A 19,953-nucleotide genomic window follows, 5' to 3' on the forward strand; every position below is an offset into this window, starting at 1 on the left:
AGAATAAACCACTTCCTGCAGGACATACAGCAGCTGATAAGTACTGAGAGACTGAAGATTTTTTAATAGGAGTAAATTAAAATTCTCTTACACTTTCTGAGAACAGTTGATTTAGAAGAAAAACATTTTTGGTGAACAATCCCTTTAAGCACCCACCTATACTTATATATAGAAAGTATTACGTTAGCTTTAGGATGTGACAATTCCAGCCTGGATACAACTTTCTCCTTCTCACCTAGTTACAGGATATTCTTCATACGCTGCCAGGGACACTACTGCCCAAACCATTGCAGCATCGTCCTCCATACAGAAACAGACATCCCGGTGAGCTGTGTATTCATTTATTGGAGAATATGGCCTCTTATATCGCCGTGTCCTTATAGCTGGAGGCCATATATACCACCTATATCTAGTGTATTAGACGCTCATAGTGTGAACTGTACCAATAGGTAACCTTGTAAATGAGCCGAGTCATCATATTCTCTGCTGTGGGGAATATCTATAATTATGTGCACTGACTTCGTATTCCCCATAGATCTGCACCACGGTTTGTTCTTCATCTCACCTTCACAGCCTGACCCCTCTCTGTAGCGGCTGCTATCACCATTGTGATCTCCAATTATACCGTGCCTTGATTTATACCACAATAGAGAGGTTTGCTATACCCCCCCCCCTTCCACATTATCTCCACTGATCTGACACCAAACATCTCTCCCGGCTGGGAACCGCTGCTAGGAAGCACAACCCTACAGCGCCAGCCCCTTTAATTCCCACCTGCAACTCCCAACAGGATTTGTCTCATTGCCGGCGGTATATCATCAGAGCCAGGAAGAGAATTAGTCTCTTATACAGGATAGGAATAATAGGGACTAGGAAAGTTTCCGCTTCCATCACCAAGGACAGCGGGAAATAAAATATATAGAAAAAGGTGATTTAGAGGGAGCCTGCTGATGTGCCTGGCAGGGGTCCATGGAGGAGGATGAAGTCACTGGTGATGTGGAGGGTTCTCAGGTGAACAGACAGTGTGTGTGTGTGTGTGTGTGTGTGTGTGTGTGCGCTGCTCCCTGATTTATTACTGAAGAAGAAAGGGGTGTGCACAGAACTGAGACATCAGAAGCAGAATAAGAAAGCTGGACTCCACACACATCTCCACTGCTCTGCTGCTTGAAGTTTCCTTCTTCCCCGCAGTACACAGCAGGTTGCCAGCTACTTTGCCCAATGTGCCATCTGTCTTCCTGCAGATAAGGTGACCCCCTCCGGCTATGGGGGGACTCCGGTGACTAGGGTAAGAAGATGGACCTCTTGCTTCATGTATGGGACTGTGCTAGAGATGGGGGCGCAGTCTGCAGCATTGGCTACCCTAAGTGATGCCGGCTTCATCCTCCTCTTCTTCTTCTTCTTCTCCTGGGCAACAGGATTTCTATACACTGCATAAGGGCGACCTGGAGCAATAGAATGGCAAAGGATGTCTACTGAAGTAGAAAGTGAGGCGGCTGCTGAGACCCCGGCAGATACCCCAGGTGAAAATACCGTAACCACACCGGAGGTGGATGGGAGAGAGGAGGTGAGCCATGAAGGTCATGTATACTGTCGCTATATATATGCATATTATTCATCTCTATAATGTTAATAATTCCTTCCTTTGCTATAGTCTATAGGGTCTAGGCGGTAGTAAGGCGCTGGGGCTGCGGTAGTATCCTGACTGATGAGAGATGATGGGAAGCACCAATGTGCTGCTGTGAGATAAGGCAGCGGCACATCAAGCCGAAGGACACGCTCAATGCAGAACCTTGCAGGTCGTATTATTTCCCCGCAGGCTTTCCCGCCCCTATGTGCCAAACACAATGCGTTGGGGAGAAGCCAGGCGAAGTCCAATGACAACAATACTTATCTCTCTGTCAATGCTGCATTGAGCGCTCTGCAGGCGTCAGGCTAGAAAACACTGCGGCTCTTCCCCCTGATTTCACTTTATTGCAGAAACCTGCAGCTTTTTCTATATCTGCAGCCTGTATACCCTCAGTATATAAGCGGAGACTTGGAGGAATATATAACAGGTCATCGTGAACACTATACCTGGGGTGATACAGTGAAAAGTTTAGGATGGGTCTAGTAAAGCTTAGTGATTTATATGATGATGATGGTGCAGGTCCTGTCTATTTGTGTCTGATGCGTATAGCAAATATATGCATGATCCCTGTTGTCAGATCACGTATGTTATTGTATATTACAGGGGTAGGGAACCCTGGCTCTCCAGCTGTTGCAAAACTACAACTCCCATCATGCCTGGACAGCCAAAGCTAAAGCTTTGGCTGTCCAGGCATGATGGGAGTTGTAGTTTTGCAACAGCTGGAGAACCACAGTTCCCAACCCCTGGTATAGATAGGATATTGCTTCATGGATCCAATACTGTGGGAATGGTATCAATGCGGAGCCAAGTTAGCAAATCGGAGGGAATCCCTCCATTAAATAAACATGTTCTCCAAGGATATACAGTATGAAACATGGCTGAAAGCGGGGAAACCCTTGAAGAATGAAAAGAGTCTATATTTATCATGAAATAGCTATGTGTCACCAATGGAAAGCCACTACTCCTTTACGGCCCTATTACACGGGGCGATTATCGTGGGAAAAAACGTTATATCGTTCCAATTTAAACGATAATCGTTCTGTGTAATTGCAGGCAACGATCGTAAAATCGTTCGTGATTTAGATCTCAACCTAATATTATTGCTAATTGTTCGCTGTAATTCCACAACCGTTCGCTTTATTCACATCGTTCAGTGTAATTGCCCATTGTTCATTGTTTTGCTGAGATCAGAAGGAATAACGATCATAATAACGATCGCAATAACGATTGTAGTAACGATCGTAACTAACGACTATCGCTCTATGTAATATGGTGAACGATTTCAGTTTAACGATAAACAATCTCGTTTGCAATCGTTTATCGTTAGTCGTTAATCATTAAAAATCGCTCTGTGTATTAGAACCCTTAGGCCACCATTCCCAGAGGAAGAGTGGCCACCCACCCGCCCTCATTCTTTATGCCCTATGGTGAAATAACAAGTGGGTGTGCTCTGCTTTTTTAGTATCTCACTATATTGGTGAGTGATTGTGTATGCACTACTACTTTAGTGTCTGGATGGAAGACCAGGTAATCCCATTCTCAGGGTCTAAGCAGTCAGGGCTCCAATGCCCCCCTACATATCAACTATTTGCCATAGCTATGGTATAAATATAGGCATATACCTATACGGTGAGACAGAGCAGGAAGCAGAGAGCTCTGGGTGCTGGACACTGTGCTGCAGTAACCCCGCCTGGCAGCTGCACACTGTACGGAGCTGTCTGCTTCCTGCTTGGTATCACTGTGTATTTTGCAGCGTTGCAGCTCTGGAAAACAGCTGATCTGCAGGGGTTTCAGGCGCTGGGATTCCATTGATCTAATATTAATGACCTGACTTGCCAATAGGTCATCAATACATTTTGTCAGGAAAACCCCCTATAAAGGGGTACTCCGGCGAAAATCGTTTTCTTTTAAATCAACTGATTTCAGAACATTACATAGATTTGTAATTTACTTCTATTTAAAAATCTCAAGTCTTTTAGTACTTATTAGCTGCTGTATGTCCTGCAGGAAGTGGTATATTCTCTTCAGTCTGACAAAGTGTTCTCTGCTGCCACCTCTGTCCATGTCAGGAACTGTCCAGAGCAGCAACAAATCCCCATAGAAAACATCTCCTACTCTGGACAGTTCCTGACATGGACAGAGGTGGCAGCAGAGAACACTGTGTCAGACTGAAGAGAATATACCACTTCCTGCAGGACATACAGCAGCTGATAAGTACTGGAAGACTTGAGATTTTTAAATAGGAGTAGAAAACAAATCTGTATAACTCTCTGACACCAGTTGATTTTCGCCTCTAATCCGTGATGTAGCTACAGTGGGTCACAGGGATTGCAGCTGCAATCGGCCAATAATAGGCAATGTTTAGGCCATGTTCACACAATGCTTTATGAAGAGAATATACAGTTTTTATTATTATTATTATTATTATTATTATTATTATTATTATTATTATTATTATGGCTGTAAATAATTATCGGGATCATAATTTTTGGCCTTAATTATCAAAATATTTTCTCCTCAAAAGACATAGGGGGAGATTTATCAAACATGGTGGATCAGTTGCCCCTTGCAACCAATCAGATTCCACCTTTCATTTTCCAAAGAGTCTGTGAGGAAAGAAAGGTGGAATCTGATTGGTCGGGGGCAACTGAGCCAGTGTCACTTTCCACCATGTTAGATAAATCTCCCCCATTGTGTAAAGTGAACATGGCCTGTAGGTTGACCGCTAAAATTCACCTCCAATGCTCAGCAGTGTATAGAAATGTGTGCAGCCGCACCGACAGGAGCAGAGGTGTCACACAGGTCAGAGGTCAGAGGAGAGAAGTCATAAAACAAGAGGCTGCATTAACTGGAGCAGCAGAAATAATTACAGTGGGGGAGATTTATCAAGGACGCGGCCCTGGCGTACACCATGGAGAAGGAGTAGATCCTTGCTTTCTCCATGGTGAACGCCAGCCGTAACCCCCACTTGCCTTGCTTAAAGGCATAAATCTTCATAGAAATCTACGCCTGCTTCCTAGCCCGTGCCGACTGGGTTGGCTGGCATTACTAAGAGGCGTGTGACTCTTAATGGGGTACTCCAGCGGGGGGGGGGCTATTTTGGGATCTGGCCGGGGAGGAGTTGTCTGAGAGAAAAGACGTCAACTCACCTCCCCGGATCCAGCGGCAGGTCCCGTATCGCGGCGCTCCGGTCCCTGGTTCCCGGCCTCTTCCTGGTGTCTGACGCGGGTTTGAGACGTCACTGACTGGCTGAGCGGACTTGAAACGGATCCCGCCTCTGTCACTGACTGGCTGAGTGGACTTGAGATGTCTCAAGCTCGCTTCAGACACCAGGAAGTGGCCGGGGACCGAAACGTCGTGATACGGGACCCGCCGCTGGATCCGGGGAGGTGAGTGGACGTCTTTTCTCTCAGCCACCTCCTCCCTGGCCAGATCCCAAAATAGCCCCCCCCCCCCCGCTGGAGTACCCCTTTAATAAGTCCGAACAGGAAAAGCATATCGATAAGACCATAGATGAAAATTATTGTAACACGTACTCTATACCTATGTGTAGGAGAAAAAACTCATTACCATAATATACCTCTAAAGACCAACGCATGAGCAGATTTTTCTTCACAAATTACAAATCTTTATTCATAAAAAACATTATTTACCAATATGCGGTTCAGGGAAGAAAAAGCGCTGCACCTCACACCTATGGCTGATACTAGTGCCCCTAGGCTAAATAAAAAACACATCAGAGTTTTGTGTATGAATTGATCAAGCCATACTGCCCCATGTACCTCGTGCCGGTATCTGATACACATGGGTCCCTACACTAAGTCCACACCGTGCCAGTCAGTGGCCACCGACCCCGCAGGCGTGCACAGTCAGGGAACGGGGGCCATGGGACGGCCCTGCGACCCCCATGTCACAGGACCAGACCCAAACACACCACACCAGAACCCGGCCAGCACCGCCGGCGGAGAAGGTCGCCCCCAAACAGCACAAGTCTGGATGAGGTATTGCGCTCACCATCAATTTATCAATTCATACACAAAATTCTGATGTGTTTTTTATTTAGCCTAGCGGCACTAGTATCAGCCATAGGTGTGAGGTGCAGCACTCTGTTTCTTCCCTGAACCGCATTTTGTTTCTCTCTTTTCTCCGTGTTTTGCACTCCTCCTGGTGAGACCCACATGACCGCAATTAGCAGGAGACACCTGAGTGCACATGGTTTTAATCCCTCCTGTTTTTTCCCATTTTGTCTGCAGCTATGGTGAGCGCAATACCTCATCCAGACCTGTGCTGTTTGGGGGCGACCTTCTCCGCCGGCGGTGCTGGCCGGGTTCTGGTGTGGTGTGTTTGGGTCTGGTCCTGTGGCATGGGGGTCGCAGGGCCGTCCCATGGCCCCCGTTCCCTGACTATGCGTGCCTGCGGGGTTGGTGGCCACTGACTGGCACGGTGTGGACTTAGTGTAGGGACCCATGTGTATCAGATACCGGCACGAGGTACATGGGGCAGTATGGCTTGATCAATTCATACACAAAATTCTGATGTGTTTTTTATTTAGCCTAGCGGCACTAGTATCAGCCATAGGTGTGAGGTGCAGCGCTCTCTTTCTTCCCTGAACAACATTATTTACCAATATGCATAATTGGGTGTCTAAAGTACAATGAACCAGGGAACAACAAAATATGGAATTTACAAGACAATTTACAGTAATATAATATTCATGATTAATAGATAATGTTTAAATTTAAAAATCTTTTAATTAATATAGATGAAGGGGGTTATTGATGCACTGGGTTTGTAAGGTGCTCTGTGAGCAAAAAGGAAAGACACAGCTGCCCATAATTTTAAAGATGTTTAAAAAAACAGGCCCTTACTTTACCTTTCAGGCAGAGTGTGGACCCTCAGGACAAGACAGACAGGCTATCTATTCATGCAGTCTCTCTTCCCTGCATAGCACTAGCTAAGCCCTGTCTCTCCTTCCTGTGTTCAGTCTTATTCTCTCTGATACTAGAGACAGAATTCTCCTAACAACACACAGTAAACAACAGTTTGCAGAACAGTGAGACACCTAGCGGTCAATCCTGTTTTTTTTTTCTGAGGTAAAGATTAATTTTTGGTAAATGGAGTGAAATCACAAAGACTATCACATGGAGGGACGTTGCTTAAAAAGACTTTGCCCACACGAGTGTATTCCTAAAAGTATTTAAAGGAGTTGTTCACCAGAGACTTTTTTCTCTCAAATCAACTGGTGCCAGAAAGTGACAGAGATTTGTAATTTACTTATATTAAAAATCTCCAGTCTTCCACTACTTATCAGCTGCTGTATGTCCTGCAGGAAGTGGTGTATTCTATCCTGTCTGACACAGTGCTCTCTGCTGCCACCTCTGTCCATGTCAGGAACTGTCCAGAGCAGCAGCAAATCCCCATAGAAAACCTCTCCTGCTCTCCAGACTGGAAAGAATACACCACTTCCTGCAGGACATACAGCAGGTATTTTTTGGTGAACTACCCCTTTAAGATGGATTTTGGAAAATTATTCTATTAAAGATTAGAGTATGGAGACTCACTCTAGGGGCATTCTAATCCTTAGACTTAAAGTGAATATTGGCTAATCCTGACAATTTGGCTGGAATTTACGGACAGTCTGTGGGAGCCTCTATCTTATGACCTGTGCGTTTGGTTTGGAAGATAAGCGTCTCTCGGATGTTACTGAAATAAACCTGCATACTGAGCTGTAATGATACAGTCCATCATATCAATCCATATCAATTCACTGACAATGCAGGTGGCTGATGGGGAACTAATAAATATTGGATATTCAATGGATTTGTGACAGAAGAAGGGCATTAGTTGTAAAATTACTGAGGCCTGAGGCAGGGTGCAGGGTGAAATATCTGTCAATGAAACTGTATGTATATATATATATATATATATACACTGTATATGTATTTATATATATATATATATATATATATATACACACACACACACAGTGGTGCCTTGGATTAGGAGCATAATTCGTTTCGGGACCGTGCTTGTAATCCAAATCCACTCTTAAACCAAAGCAAATTTTCCCATAAGAAATCACTGATTTGCAGACAATTGGTTCCACACCCCAAAAATTATGATTTTTTATTCTGAATAACATGTAGAACAAGTGAAACAAACAATGAGAAGCAGCTGAATCTGTGATATTATAAATTACTGTACAGTATAGCAATCAGCATGTGGTATATAATGTATAGTAACTGTATAACCCTGATAACACAGCAGCTGGATATGTGATATATAAGTTACTGTACAGTATAGCAATCAGCATGTGGTATATAATGTATAGTAACTGTATAACCCTGATAACACAGCAGCAGCTGGATATGTGATATATAAGTTACTGTACAGTATAGCAATCAGCATGTGGTGTATAATGTACAGTAACTGTATAACCCTGATACCACAGCAGCTGGATATGTGATATATAAGTTACTGTACAGTATAGCAATCAGCATGTGGTGTATAATGTACAGTAACTGTATAACCCTGATACCACAGCAGCTGGATATGTGATATATAAGTTACTGTACAGTATAGCAATCAGTATGTGGTGTATAATGTATAGTAACTGTATAACCCTGACAACACAGCAGCTGGATATGTGATATATAAGTTACTGTACAGTATAGCAGCATGTGGTATATAATGTATAGTAACTGTATAACCCTGATAACACAGCAGCTGGATATGTGATATATAAGTTACTGTACAGTTTAGCAGCATGTGGTATATAATGTATAGTAACTGTATAACCCTGATAACACAGCAGCTGGATATGTGATATATAAGTTACTGTACAGTATAGCACTCAGCATGTGGTGTATAATGTATAGTAACTGTATAACCCTGATAACACAGCAGCAGCTGGATATGTGATATATAAGTTAATGTACAGTATAGCAGCATGTGGTGTATAATGTATAGTAACTGCATAACCCTGATAACACAGCAGCTGGATATGTGATATATAAGTTACTGTACAGTATAGCAGCATGTGGTGTATAATGTATAGTAACTGCATAACCCTGATAACACAGCAGCTGGATATGTGATATATAAGTTACTGTACAGTATAGCAATCAGCATGTGGTGTATAATGTATAGTAACTGTATAACCCTGATAACACAGCAGCTGGATATGTGATATATAAGTTACTGTACAGTATAGCAGCATGTGGTGTATAATGTATAGTAACTGTATAACCCTGATAACACAACAGCAGTTTGTAGATACAAGATGGAATTGCAGATCCCTATAATGGAGTAGCTTAGTACAACAGGCTAGAATAGAGAAGCAGGACTGATGTCAGAGGTCTGTGTGGTCACATGACAGCAATGGGGAAGGGCTGTGTGTTCAGCATGGACCAATCAGGAAGTGAGAATCACAGAGCTGTGCAGGAGGACAGAAACAGAGACGGAAACCTTTCTATACAGCAATGTGTATAGCTGAGTGTGAGTGCAGACAGATTATAGCAGCAATGTGTATGGCTGAGTGTAAATGCAGGCACATTATAGCAGCAATGTGTATGGCTGAGTGTGAGTGCAGGCACATTATAGAAGCAGTGTGTATAGCTGAGTGTGAGTGCAGGCATATTATAGCAGCAGTGTGTATAGCTGAGTGTGAGTGCAGGCATATTATAGCAGGAATGGAGAGGATGGGCTGAAAAAGACTGAAGGGAGCATAAAGGAATAAACAGGGAATATGTGGGCACATACATGCAGCACTCTCTGTCCGGGGAGAGAGTGGTTACTGCTATGAAGAGATTACCTCCACAGTCCTGTCCCCTGATGTAAGCCCCAGCCTGAGGTGGATCTGCTATGATTTGGAAGGTGAGGGAGACTTCCTGGGTCAGAGTACAGTGCTGTAGACCCCACTATGCAGACCATGACCCTCCCCCACTTCCCCTCCCACCCAGTACAGGGAGCTCTTACACCAAAGCAATGCTCTTACACCAAGTTACAATTTTGAAAAACTGTGAGCTCTTCTTGAAAAACGCTCTTAATCCAAGTTACTCTTAAACCGAGGTACCACAGTGTACATAATTATTATTATTATTATTATTATTTTTAATTAAGGCCAGTCATACACATACCACATCGCAGCAGATTTCACACTGCGAGTTCCGCTACGATCCTGTGTCCTGTCATTTTCTATGGCTTTACATACTCGCAGCTGATTTTTCATTCTGCTGTATGTAAAGCTCAATGGAAATGGAAGTCAATGGATAAACGGATCACAATGGATGCACACAATTACATCACTTTTCTTTGCATAAAACAGATGAAAAAAAGGATCGCAATAACGCAGTGTGAACCCGGCCTAGGCGTTCTCCTGGGTAATCCATTGAGAAACACCTTTTCACAAAACAATTTTCCAGCTTTACAGTGTGGCTGAACAAGCAGAAGAACGATCAATTCCAAAAATGAGAAGACCATAAAGGCAATTCAAAATCAATGAAGCTTTATTTGTTTAACCCCACAGGGTAATACTCGGAATGGAATCCACCATTAGTTCCTAATATTAGAGAAAAATCAATGCTAGGATAGACAGGGCAGCTGCCTCTCGTTACACTATAAACTCCACGCTCACAGGCTCTTATGACGCTCAGGATTCTCCGTCTAGTAGCCTCAAGACTACAATTTACAAAGTACTGACTCAGCAAAGTGTGAGCGCGAAGATGAAGAGGTCAATGAACATCCGACGGTCTTCCTCACCACAGAAGGTTGAGCGTCTTACTCAGGATGAACTATTGATCTCAGGCCGAGCCGTCATCTGCCGCTGATTACTTTGCCCGGAACAGTCTTCAGATTACAACAAGTATTATTAAGCATCTCATTCCTTATTATACTGACGCTAGGAACAGCCTGTATAACATTGTGCAAGGAGCGCCAAAAAAAACCATGTACAGAGCTTTCTTGGTCACCGTTTTTTTTTTTAAAGAAATCAACAGGGGTTGTGATCGCAAGCAGTTTTGCAATATATTCTCTTTTTTTTTTTTTTTTTTTAACTTCTATGTTTAAAGGAGAAGTCCGGCGAAATGTTTATTAAAGTATTGTATTGTCCCCCAAAAGTTATACAAATCACCAATATACACTTATTACGGGAAATGTTTAAAAAGTGCTTTTCCCCCTGCACTTACTACTGCATCAAGGCTTCACTTCCTTGATAACATGGTGATGTCACTTCCTGGATAACATGGTGATGTCACTTCCTGGATAACATGGTGATGTCACTTCCTGGATAACATGGTGATGCCACTTCCTGGATAACATGGTGATGTCACTTCCTGGATAAAATGGTAATGTCACTTCCTGGATAACATGGTGATGTCACTTCCTGGATAAAATGGTAATGTCACGACTCCCAGAGCTGTGCGGGCTGTGGCTGCTGGAGAGAATGATGGCAGGGGGACACTGAGGGACACAGGGCACTGGAGGGACACTGAGCATCCCTCTGCCATCATCCTCTCCAGCAGCCACAGCCCGCACAGCTCTGGGAGTCGGGTTGTGACATCACCATGTTATCCAGGAAGTAACATCACTATGTTATCCAGGAAGTGACATCACCATGTTATCCAGGAAGTGACATCACCATGTTATCCAGGAAGTGAGATCACCATGTTATCCAGGAAGCGACATCACCATGTTATCCTAGAAGTGACATCACCATGTTATCCAGGAAGTGACATCACCATGTTATCCAGGAAGCGACATCACCATGTTATCCTAGAAGTGACATCACCATGTTATCCAGGAAGTGACATCACCATGTTATCCAGGAAGTGACATCACCATGTTATCCAGGAAGTGAAGCCTTGATGCAGTAGTAAGTGCAGGGAAAAAAGCACTTTATAAGCATTTCCCGCAATAAGTGTATATTGGTGATTTGTATCACTTTTGGTGGCAATACAATACTTTAATAAAGATTTTTGCCTGACTTCTTCTTTAAGTGGTATACAGGACTTTTCCCATAGAGACTAAAAAGTCAGCTGTAACCAGTGTGTGCCAGCTGCCCAGCAACTGTCCATGTCCTGTCAGCAGTAGCTGTAGCCCAGTCAGCATTAGCTATGCCAGTAGGACAGAATTAATGCTGTCCGCTAGCTATTAGATATATCTTATGTCACTTTAGCTTATGAACAGACCTCAGGAAGTCAGATTACAGTGTCCAGCATGTGCGCATATAGAGGATTGGTTTCTATGTCAGCTTCTGCACCATAATAATCCCCCCCTACTGCAATCCCACTCAGGCTATGTGCACACACAGTGTTTAGGGCTGTAAAGCAGTCACTTTAAAGCTCATAGATTGCCCACAATAGCCCCATATTTCTTCCACTAGACTGAATAGAATCCAATGGGAACATGGCTGCTCATTCACACGTAGCTTCATTTTACAGCCATAATTGGCAGCTAAATGAAGATTTTAATCAATGACACGCCAAGATATAGCCATGTTTTTGGAACGCTGTTTGGGATGTGTTGAAAAGAGAAATTATTTGGACTAAAGCCGTGGCTCTAGCCCTCCCCCCTTCCCCCTACACAAAAAAACATCCTAAAAAAGTTCAGAAGTCGAGCCAGAGGCAAAAAAAAACAAAAAACAAAAAAAAACAAAACACAAATACCACAGCCATAAAATGAAATTTTTAAATGTGTACTTTATACCTTATATTAGGTGGGCCGATGTGTTTTACTCTTGTCCAGGGCTCCGTTCATTACCTACGTTGATATGGGGAAACTTTTTAAGAATACCCCTTTAGGGATGATGCATACGTTTTTCACAGATTGACTGTGAGCATAAAGGAGGCTTTGTTTCCTAATACGTGAGTGGCCAGAGCCCAGACAACGTCTTCTCCATACAGGAAATTCAATAATATATGTGTCAGGTCTATGGGACTGGGCAACACAAGACAGGTGAGGCCCTGGCACTGACACCTGCCCCGCTGTCCCTACCTAATTGCCTCGACTGCCCTAGGTAGCAGTGGACAACTGGTCGACAGACCCTAGCCTGTACAGGTGTGGCACAGAACGAAGACAAGACAGGAAAACACAAATTATCAGGGTCAGAAGTCGGGGTCAGCAACTAGCGGTCTGCCAAGCACAAAAACATATTCCAGAGAAAAAGTCAAAATCAGAAAGACGAAGATACCAGGATAACAAATCAGGAACAACGCAAGGTCAAGATACACTCAGGGTATGAGGATCTATCGTAGGCGGGGAATGGTAGACAGAGGAGGATACTAATGGAGCCCCAGACCCAAACTTCAGGCTGACTAGCGGTGTCGGCCGGCAGTCAGTGATTGATAATACAATGCATATGTGCCGCTCGGCCTAGGGCGGCGAAGCCCCGGCCACGGCTAGATGACAGAATGACGCTTCCCAATGCAGGGAGCCGGCCAGCTCCTAACAATATGGTTATAGTGCGCAGTGCCCCACTGTAATCATTTTTCATCTCTCTTTAGAGGTGTACAATATGTTCCTGGGGTTACAGCAAGACAGAGGGTGGGTAATGTGGAAGACTTCATCTTTTAACTCTATGGCGGCCAAGATTCACTTGACTTGGCCATCAAATTTAATTCAGATTTGACAGCCGATTCAGATGGACCTGATGTAGAGAACCCACCCTGGGGAGTATACTAGTGAATGTAAGTGGTGACGCATCACCACTGATCTCCAGGCTGGTGTACAGGAGCAGGAACTCCTGTCAAAAAACAAGAGGGAGCTGAGCTGCAGTAACTTAGCATGGCCACTACACAGTGTATGGCGCTGTCTGATTGTTTTTCAGAACCTCTCTGATTTAACCTGATGTTAAGTCATCAATAAATACTAAACTACAGTGGCTGCAGGTAATATGAACTTATCGATGTTCCCCCAAGGAAATTGTTCACTGGGAATTTGATAGTTTTTACTTCTATGGTCATTAAATATTAAATACGATATTATTTTCTGTCATTCCAGTTTTTCTTGCCGAGTGGATGTGACATAAGCCGTCATAGATGGCTTCCCTGTGTGATTTTGAGAGGTGTTAAGGGCTAGCTTTACAGGTCCTGCTGTCCATGCTGTGCCGGTGGCTGGGGCACAGAACCGCTTCACAATTCCTGCTGTCCATGCTGTGCCGGTGGCTGGGGCAAAGAACCGCTTCACAAGTCCTGCTGTCCATGCTGTGCCGGTGGCCGGGGCACAGAACCGCTTCACAAGTCCTGCTGTCCATGCTGTGCCGGTGGCCGGGGCACAGAACCGCTTCACAAGTCCTGCTGTCCATGCTGTGCCAGTGGCTGGGGCAAAGAACCGCTTCACAAGTCCTGCTGTCCATGCTGTGCCAGTGGCTGGGGCAAAGAACCGCTTCACAAGTCCTGCTGTCCATGCTGTGCCGGTGGCCGGGGCACAGAACCGCTTCACAAGTCCTGCTGTCCATGCTGTGCCGGTGGCCGGGGCACAGAACCGCTTTACAGGTTTTAGCCACATAGGAGCCCGGTTATATCCACAGGGCCTATACCATATATAAGAACGTGTAAGACCGTAGTGCGTGCTAAATTCTGAGATGGATTAAATCAGGATTGTGGCAAAATAATAATTCACTGAAAGAGTAGTAGATGCTTGGAACAAACCTCCAGCAGATTCTGCTGGTAAAGCTTTAGTAATGGTATATTTACACACATTAACCCAATAAAGGGCAACGGCAATCTAATAATTACTATAATAAAGTGATGCATTAGGCTGTGTTCACACATGCAGATTCATTGCGGTCCTGCATCATTTAATTGCAGTAATTAGTTATTTCATTGCAGTAATTAAAGGGGCACTCCAGCTATTTTTTTTTAAATCAACTTGTTTCAGAAAGTTATACAGATTTGTAATTTACTTCTATTTAAAAATCTGCAGTCTTTTAGTATTTATCAGCTGCTGTATGTCCTGCAGAAAGTGGTGTATTCTCTCCAGTCTGACACAGTGCTCTCTGCTGCCACCTCTGTCCATGTCAGGAGCTGTCCAGAGCAGCAGAGGTTTTCTATGGGGATTTGCTGCTGCACTGGACAGTTCCTGACGTGGACAGAGGTGGCAGCAGAGAGCACTGTGTCAGACTGGAAAAATACACCACTTCCTGCAAGCCATACAGCAGCTGATAAGTACTTGAAGATTGGAAATTTTTAAATAGAATAAAATTACAAATCTATATACCTTTCTGAAACCAGTTGATTTAAAAGAAAAACATTTCTTTTTTGGAGTACCCCTTTAAATATTTACTTGCCATCCAGCCATACTTAATTGCTGCAGTGAAACTTTGTGAAATGTTGTGAATGGAGTGGTAGTGTGTGTGTGTATCCAGTAAGATTTTCTTTATAAGAATACCCCTTAGATGAATCTAACCTGCTGATAGCTCCCCAGTGGGCATGGTGTGCTGAGGATGACAGTATGTCTCTAACCTTCATCCTCAGTGCCATTCCCGTCCTGTTAGTTATGCCTTGTAAGCCATTAGGAGGACTGGGTGTGGTGCTACCGCACCACTGAGCAGCGATCCGGGCCAGCCCTCTCTATTGATAAGCATTAGAGGAGGTGGGTCGGCCGGGGGTACGTAGCCCTTTACCACCACAAAGCTATCCACCCTTTAGGGGGCAGGCCTGCTGGGGCAGATCAAAACACAGGGATAACACAGCATAACATGGTGATGTCACTTCCTGGATAACATGGTGATGTCACTTCTTGGATAACATGGTGATGTCACTTCCTGGATAACATGGTGATGTCACTTCCTGGATAACATGGTGATGTCACTTCCTGGATAACATGGTGATGTCACTTCCTGGATAACATGGTGATGTCACTTCCTGGATAACATGGTGATGTCACTTCCTGGATAACATGGTGATGTCACGACTCGACTCCCAGAGCTGTGCGGGCTGTGGCTGCTGGAGAGGATGATGGCAGGGGGGCACTGACGGACACAGGGCACTGGAGGGACACTAAGCATCCCCCTGCATCATCCTCTCCAGCAGCCACAGCCCGCACAGCTCTGGGAGTCGGCTCATGACATCACCATGTTATCCAGGAAGTGACATCACCATGTTATCCAGGAAGTGACATCACCATGTTTATCCAGGAAGTGACATCACCATGTTATCCAGGAAGTGACATCACCATGTTTATCCAGGAAGTGACATCACCATGTTATCCAGGAAGTGACATAACCATGTTACCCAGGAAGTGACATCACCGTGTTATCCAGGAAGTGACATCACTGTGTTATCCAGGAAGTGACATCACCATGTTATCCAGGAAGTGAAACCTTGATGCAGTAGTTAGTGCAGGAAAAAAAGACTTTATAAGCATTTCCTGTAATAAGTGTATATTGGGGATTTGTATAACTTTTGAGGGGCAATAGAATACTTTCCACCCCAAGTATTGTTCAGCTGAGTACTCCATTCACTACAGGGAAATTCAGTCCCGTTCTCAGGCTATGTGGGGGTCCCAGCAATTAGATAGGGCATAACATGCTCAGATGACAATACCCCTTGAAATCACAGAGCATCGTCTACACCTAATAAGATACCAGCAGTAAATGATGTTATAGAAACATATAAATCCATTGGATATTTTACACCATAGAAGACACACATAGAATTATTTCTCAAGCAGAAGATTTGGGATAAATATTTATCTACTGATCAGGAAAACAGTACGAAGAAACAAACAGTGCGGTTTACAAGAAGCCGACCACAAGCCGGGCCCGACCTAAGAAGAGACATCAATATAATATCCACAAACTGCCAGATAGGGAAGCGGCAATTACACAGCAGAAACAGCAACAATAACACAAATACACAGAGAAAAATAACACAAAAGGGAACAAAGAGCTAAAAAGATATTGGGAGAGGAAGATGGGGGGACAAAACAGGTGGGATTGTGTGGCTGGTACTGATTTGGGGCTGCTTTATGGCTAATACTGCTTAGGGAAGAGGGGGCTTTGTGGCTGGCACTGCTATGGAGAGGGGACTGTGTGGCTGCCACTGCTATGAGAAGGGGGACTTTTTAGCCAGTACTATTACGGGGGAGGGACTTTGCAGCTGGTATTGTTATGGGGGAAGGGACTGTGTGGCTGGTACTACTTTAGGGCCGGTTTATGGCAAGTACTTTAATAGGCGGGGGGCTTTGTGGCTGGTACTGCTATATGTGTGGTGTGGGGGGGGGGCTTTGTGTCTGGTACTGCTATATGTGGGGGGGGAGCTTTGTGGCTGGTACTGCTATATGTGTGGGGGGGGGGCTTTGTGTCTGGTACTGCTATATGTGGGGGGGGGGAGCTTTGTGGCTGGTACTGCTATATGTGGGGGGGGGGAGCTTTGTGGCTGGTACTGCTATATGTGGGGGGGGGGAGCTTTGTGGCTGGTACTGCTATATGTGGGGGGGGGGGGGGGAGCTTTGTGGCTGGTACTGCTATGGAGATGAGACTGTGTGGTTAGCACTGCTATTAGAGAAGAGCGAACCTGGAGCATGCTGGAGTCCATCCGAACCCGAACGTTCGGCATTTGATTAGCGGTGGCTGCTGAAGTTGGATAAAGCCCTAAGGAAATCCTGGATATAGTCATTGGCTGTATCCATGTTTTCCAGACAACCTTAGAGCTTTATCCAAGTTCAGCAGCCCCAGCTAATCAAATACCGAACGTTCGGGTTCGGATGGACTTGAACCCGAACCCGGTTCGCTCATCTCTAACTGCTATATGTGTGTGTCGGGGGCTTTGTGGCTGGTACTGCTATATGGGGGGGGGGGGGGGGGGGGGGGTTGTGGTTGGTGCTGCTATGGAGAGGAGACTGTGTGGTTGGTACTACTTTGGGGTCAGTTTATGGCAGGTACTGTAATGATAGGGGGAGCTTTGTGGCTGGTGCTTCTATATGGTGGGCTTTGTGGTTGGTACTGCTATATGGTGGAGTTTTGTGGCTGGTGCTGCTATATGTGTGTGGGGGGGGTTGTGGTTGGTACTGCTAGGAGGGGTAATTTGTGACTGATCATCCCACTAAAATATGAAAAAGTCAATAAAGTAAGTAGAGGGTATTAGCTAGTACTACATGGGGGACCATGCAGAGTATCCAGCCGAGACATCCATGTGGCATAGTGACTATCAGATCTATCATGCTCATAGCTGTCAGCTCTTCCATACGCTTAGTAATATGTATCTGTGACTAATCCTGGGTCAGAGGAGACTAAAGGATCCCCTCTGCTAAAATCTTTCTCTTTCAGATCAACTGGTGTCATAAATTTATAGATTTGTTATTTACCTCTGTTTAAATGTCTCCAGACTTTTAGTACTTATCAGCTGCTGCATGTCCTACAGAAAGTGGTGCATTCTCTCCAGTCTGACACAGTGCTCTCTGCTGCCACCTCTGTCCATGTCAGGAACTGTCCAGAGCAGCAGCAAATTCCCATAGAAAACCTCTCCTGCTCTGGACAGTTCCTGACAAGGACAGAGGTGGCAGCAGAGAGCACTGTGTCATACTGGAGAAAATACACCACTTCCTGCAGGACATACAGCAGCTGATACGTATTGGAAGACTGGAGATTTTTCAAAAGAAGTAAAATACAAATCTGAAACAAGATGATTTGAATGAAAAAGATTTTAGCCGGAGTACCCCTTTACGTTCACCATTTCTTTTCTACTTTTCAGTGTTCTCTTCTCACTTGTCCTTCTGTGTTTTTTTTCCGTCTCTGGCAGCAACGTCCGGAGAAGCAGTCACTGAGCGCTTCTATGTGTCGGGAGTCTCACTGGAAATGTCTCCTTCTCTCCATCCTCATGCTGGTCTGCCTCTGTGCCGTCACCTGGTGCCAGGTCACCAGCGTTACCAAGCTCAGCTTCGACAGCTCATTGAAAGGAAGGTCCATGATCTACCATGGTAGTCCGTGCTCAGATGGCTATGTCTATATTCCCTTGGCCTTCCTAGCAATGCTCTATGTGGTCTACCTGGTGGAGTGCTGGCACTGTCACGCCAAAAGCGAACTTCAACATAAAGCTGACGTCAGTAGCGTCCATGACCAGATACAGCGCATGCGCCAGGCCACACCGTGCATCTGGTGGAAGGCCATAAGTTACCACTTTGTCAGACGTACTAGGCAAGTCACCCGCTACCGCCATGGCGATGCCTATACAACTACTCAGGTCTACCACGAGCGGGTTAACACTCACGTGGCCGAAGCCGAGTTTGAGTACTCACACTGTGGAATCAAAGATATTTCCAAAGAGTTGTTGGATCTGGATCGCCATCCGGCCACCAAGTTAAAGTTCACCAAGTGCTTCAGCTTTGCCAACCTCGAGTCGGAGAACTCCTATCTCACGCAACGTGCCAGGTTCTTCACCGAGATTGAAGGCTTAGATGACTATATGGAAGCCAGGGAAGGAATGCAGTTAAAAAACGTGGATTTCAAAGAGTTGGTAATCGCCTACGTCGACCTAGAACGACTGCCGTGGTACGTTTCGCAGTACGCTTTCTGGGCGGCTGCCTTGCTCATGTTGTCGTGGCCGCTGAGGGTTTTTATCGAATACAGGACTGCCCACGTTCATTATCATATTGAGAAACTGCTGGGGATGGAGTACACACCTCAGGCCGTGGCGGAGGAGCCTATATACCGATTCCGTATGCCACGCGTCAGCACCTTTGACAGTACAGAACTGGAATGGCATATCTGTACCAACCGCCAGCTGATTCCTAGCTATTCTGAGGCAGTTCTGATGGACCTTACAGATGCGTCACTATGCAATGGCTACTCTGCTTGTGGCTACAGCGGCGTCCTGCGTGGCTGTGAAGGCTGTAACAGGGCATCCAGCAGTTCCTCCATCTTCTCTCGCCATGCTATGCACAGCTGCAGCGGAGGGCGATCTCACCTCTCTCTAAGTACCAGCCGCTTCTCCTTATGCCAGCTACATGGATCTCACAGGACAGGCCTTTGGAGGAGCCGCAGCAGTAGCTTAGCAGAACGTGTTTGTCAAGAGGACCGATGCTGCTCCTATTCAAGCCAACTGGCGCTTAACGAGAATCCTCCCACTTACCACGATGCCCGTTTCTTCCCTGTGCTCATAGTACACCGTCAGGAAGGATGCAGAACCAGAAACTTCTGTATACACCGCTCTTCCTGCATGGAGACCTCCCTGTGAAGGCATCTTCAAGGGTCGGATTCCACTTCACTTAAAGGAGAAGTCCAGCAAAATTTTTTATCAAAGTATTGTATTGCCCCCCAAAAGTTATACAAATCACCAATATACAGTTATTGCGGGAAATGCTTATAAAGTGCTTTTTTTTCCTGCACT

At 45.1% G+C, this 19,953-nt stretch overlaps 2 protein-coding genes across 3 annotated transcripts in view; one reads left to right on the top strand and one right to left on the bottom strand.

The window, feature by feature from the left end:
- Positions 1 to 19,953, bottom strand: part of RPAP1 (RNA polymerase II associated protein 1) — a 219,531-nt gene that overhangs the window by 42,737 nt on the left and 156,841 nt on the right. The window lies entirely within an intron of this gene.
- Positions 1,223 to 19,800, top strand: LOC138771249 (transmembrane protein 151B). Its single transcript, XM_069950829.1, has 3 exons — positions 1,223 to 1,285; positions 1,416 to 1,564; positions 18,367 to 19,800. The coding sequence occupies exons 2-3, from the start codon at positions 1,466 to 1,468 to the stop codon at positions 19,798 to 19,800; spliced, it is 1,533 nt and encodes a 510-aa protein (XP_069806930.1). The 5' UTR covers positions 1,223 to 1,285; positions 1,416 to 1,465.

The sequence above is a fragment of the Dendropsophus ebraccatus genome, chromosome 13 (assembly GCF_027789765.1).
Source record: "Dendropsophus ebraccatus isolate aDenEbr1 chromosome 13, aDenEbr1.pat, whole genome shotgun sequence".
NCBI lineage: Eukaryota > Metazoa > Chordata > Amphibia > Anura > Hylidae > Dendropsophus > Dendropsophus ebraccatus.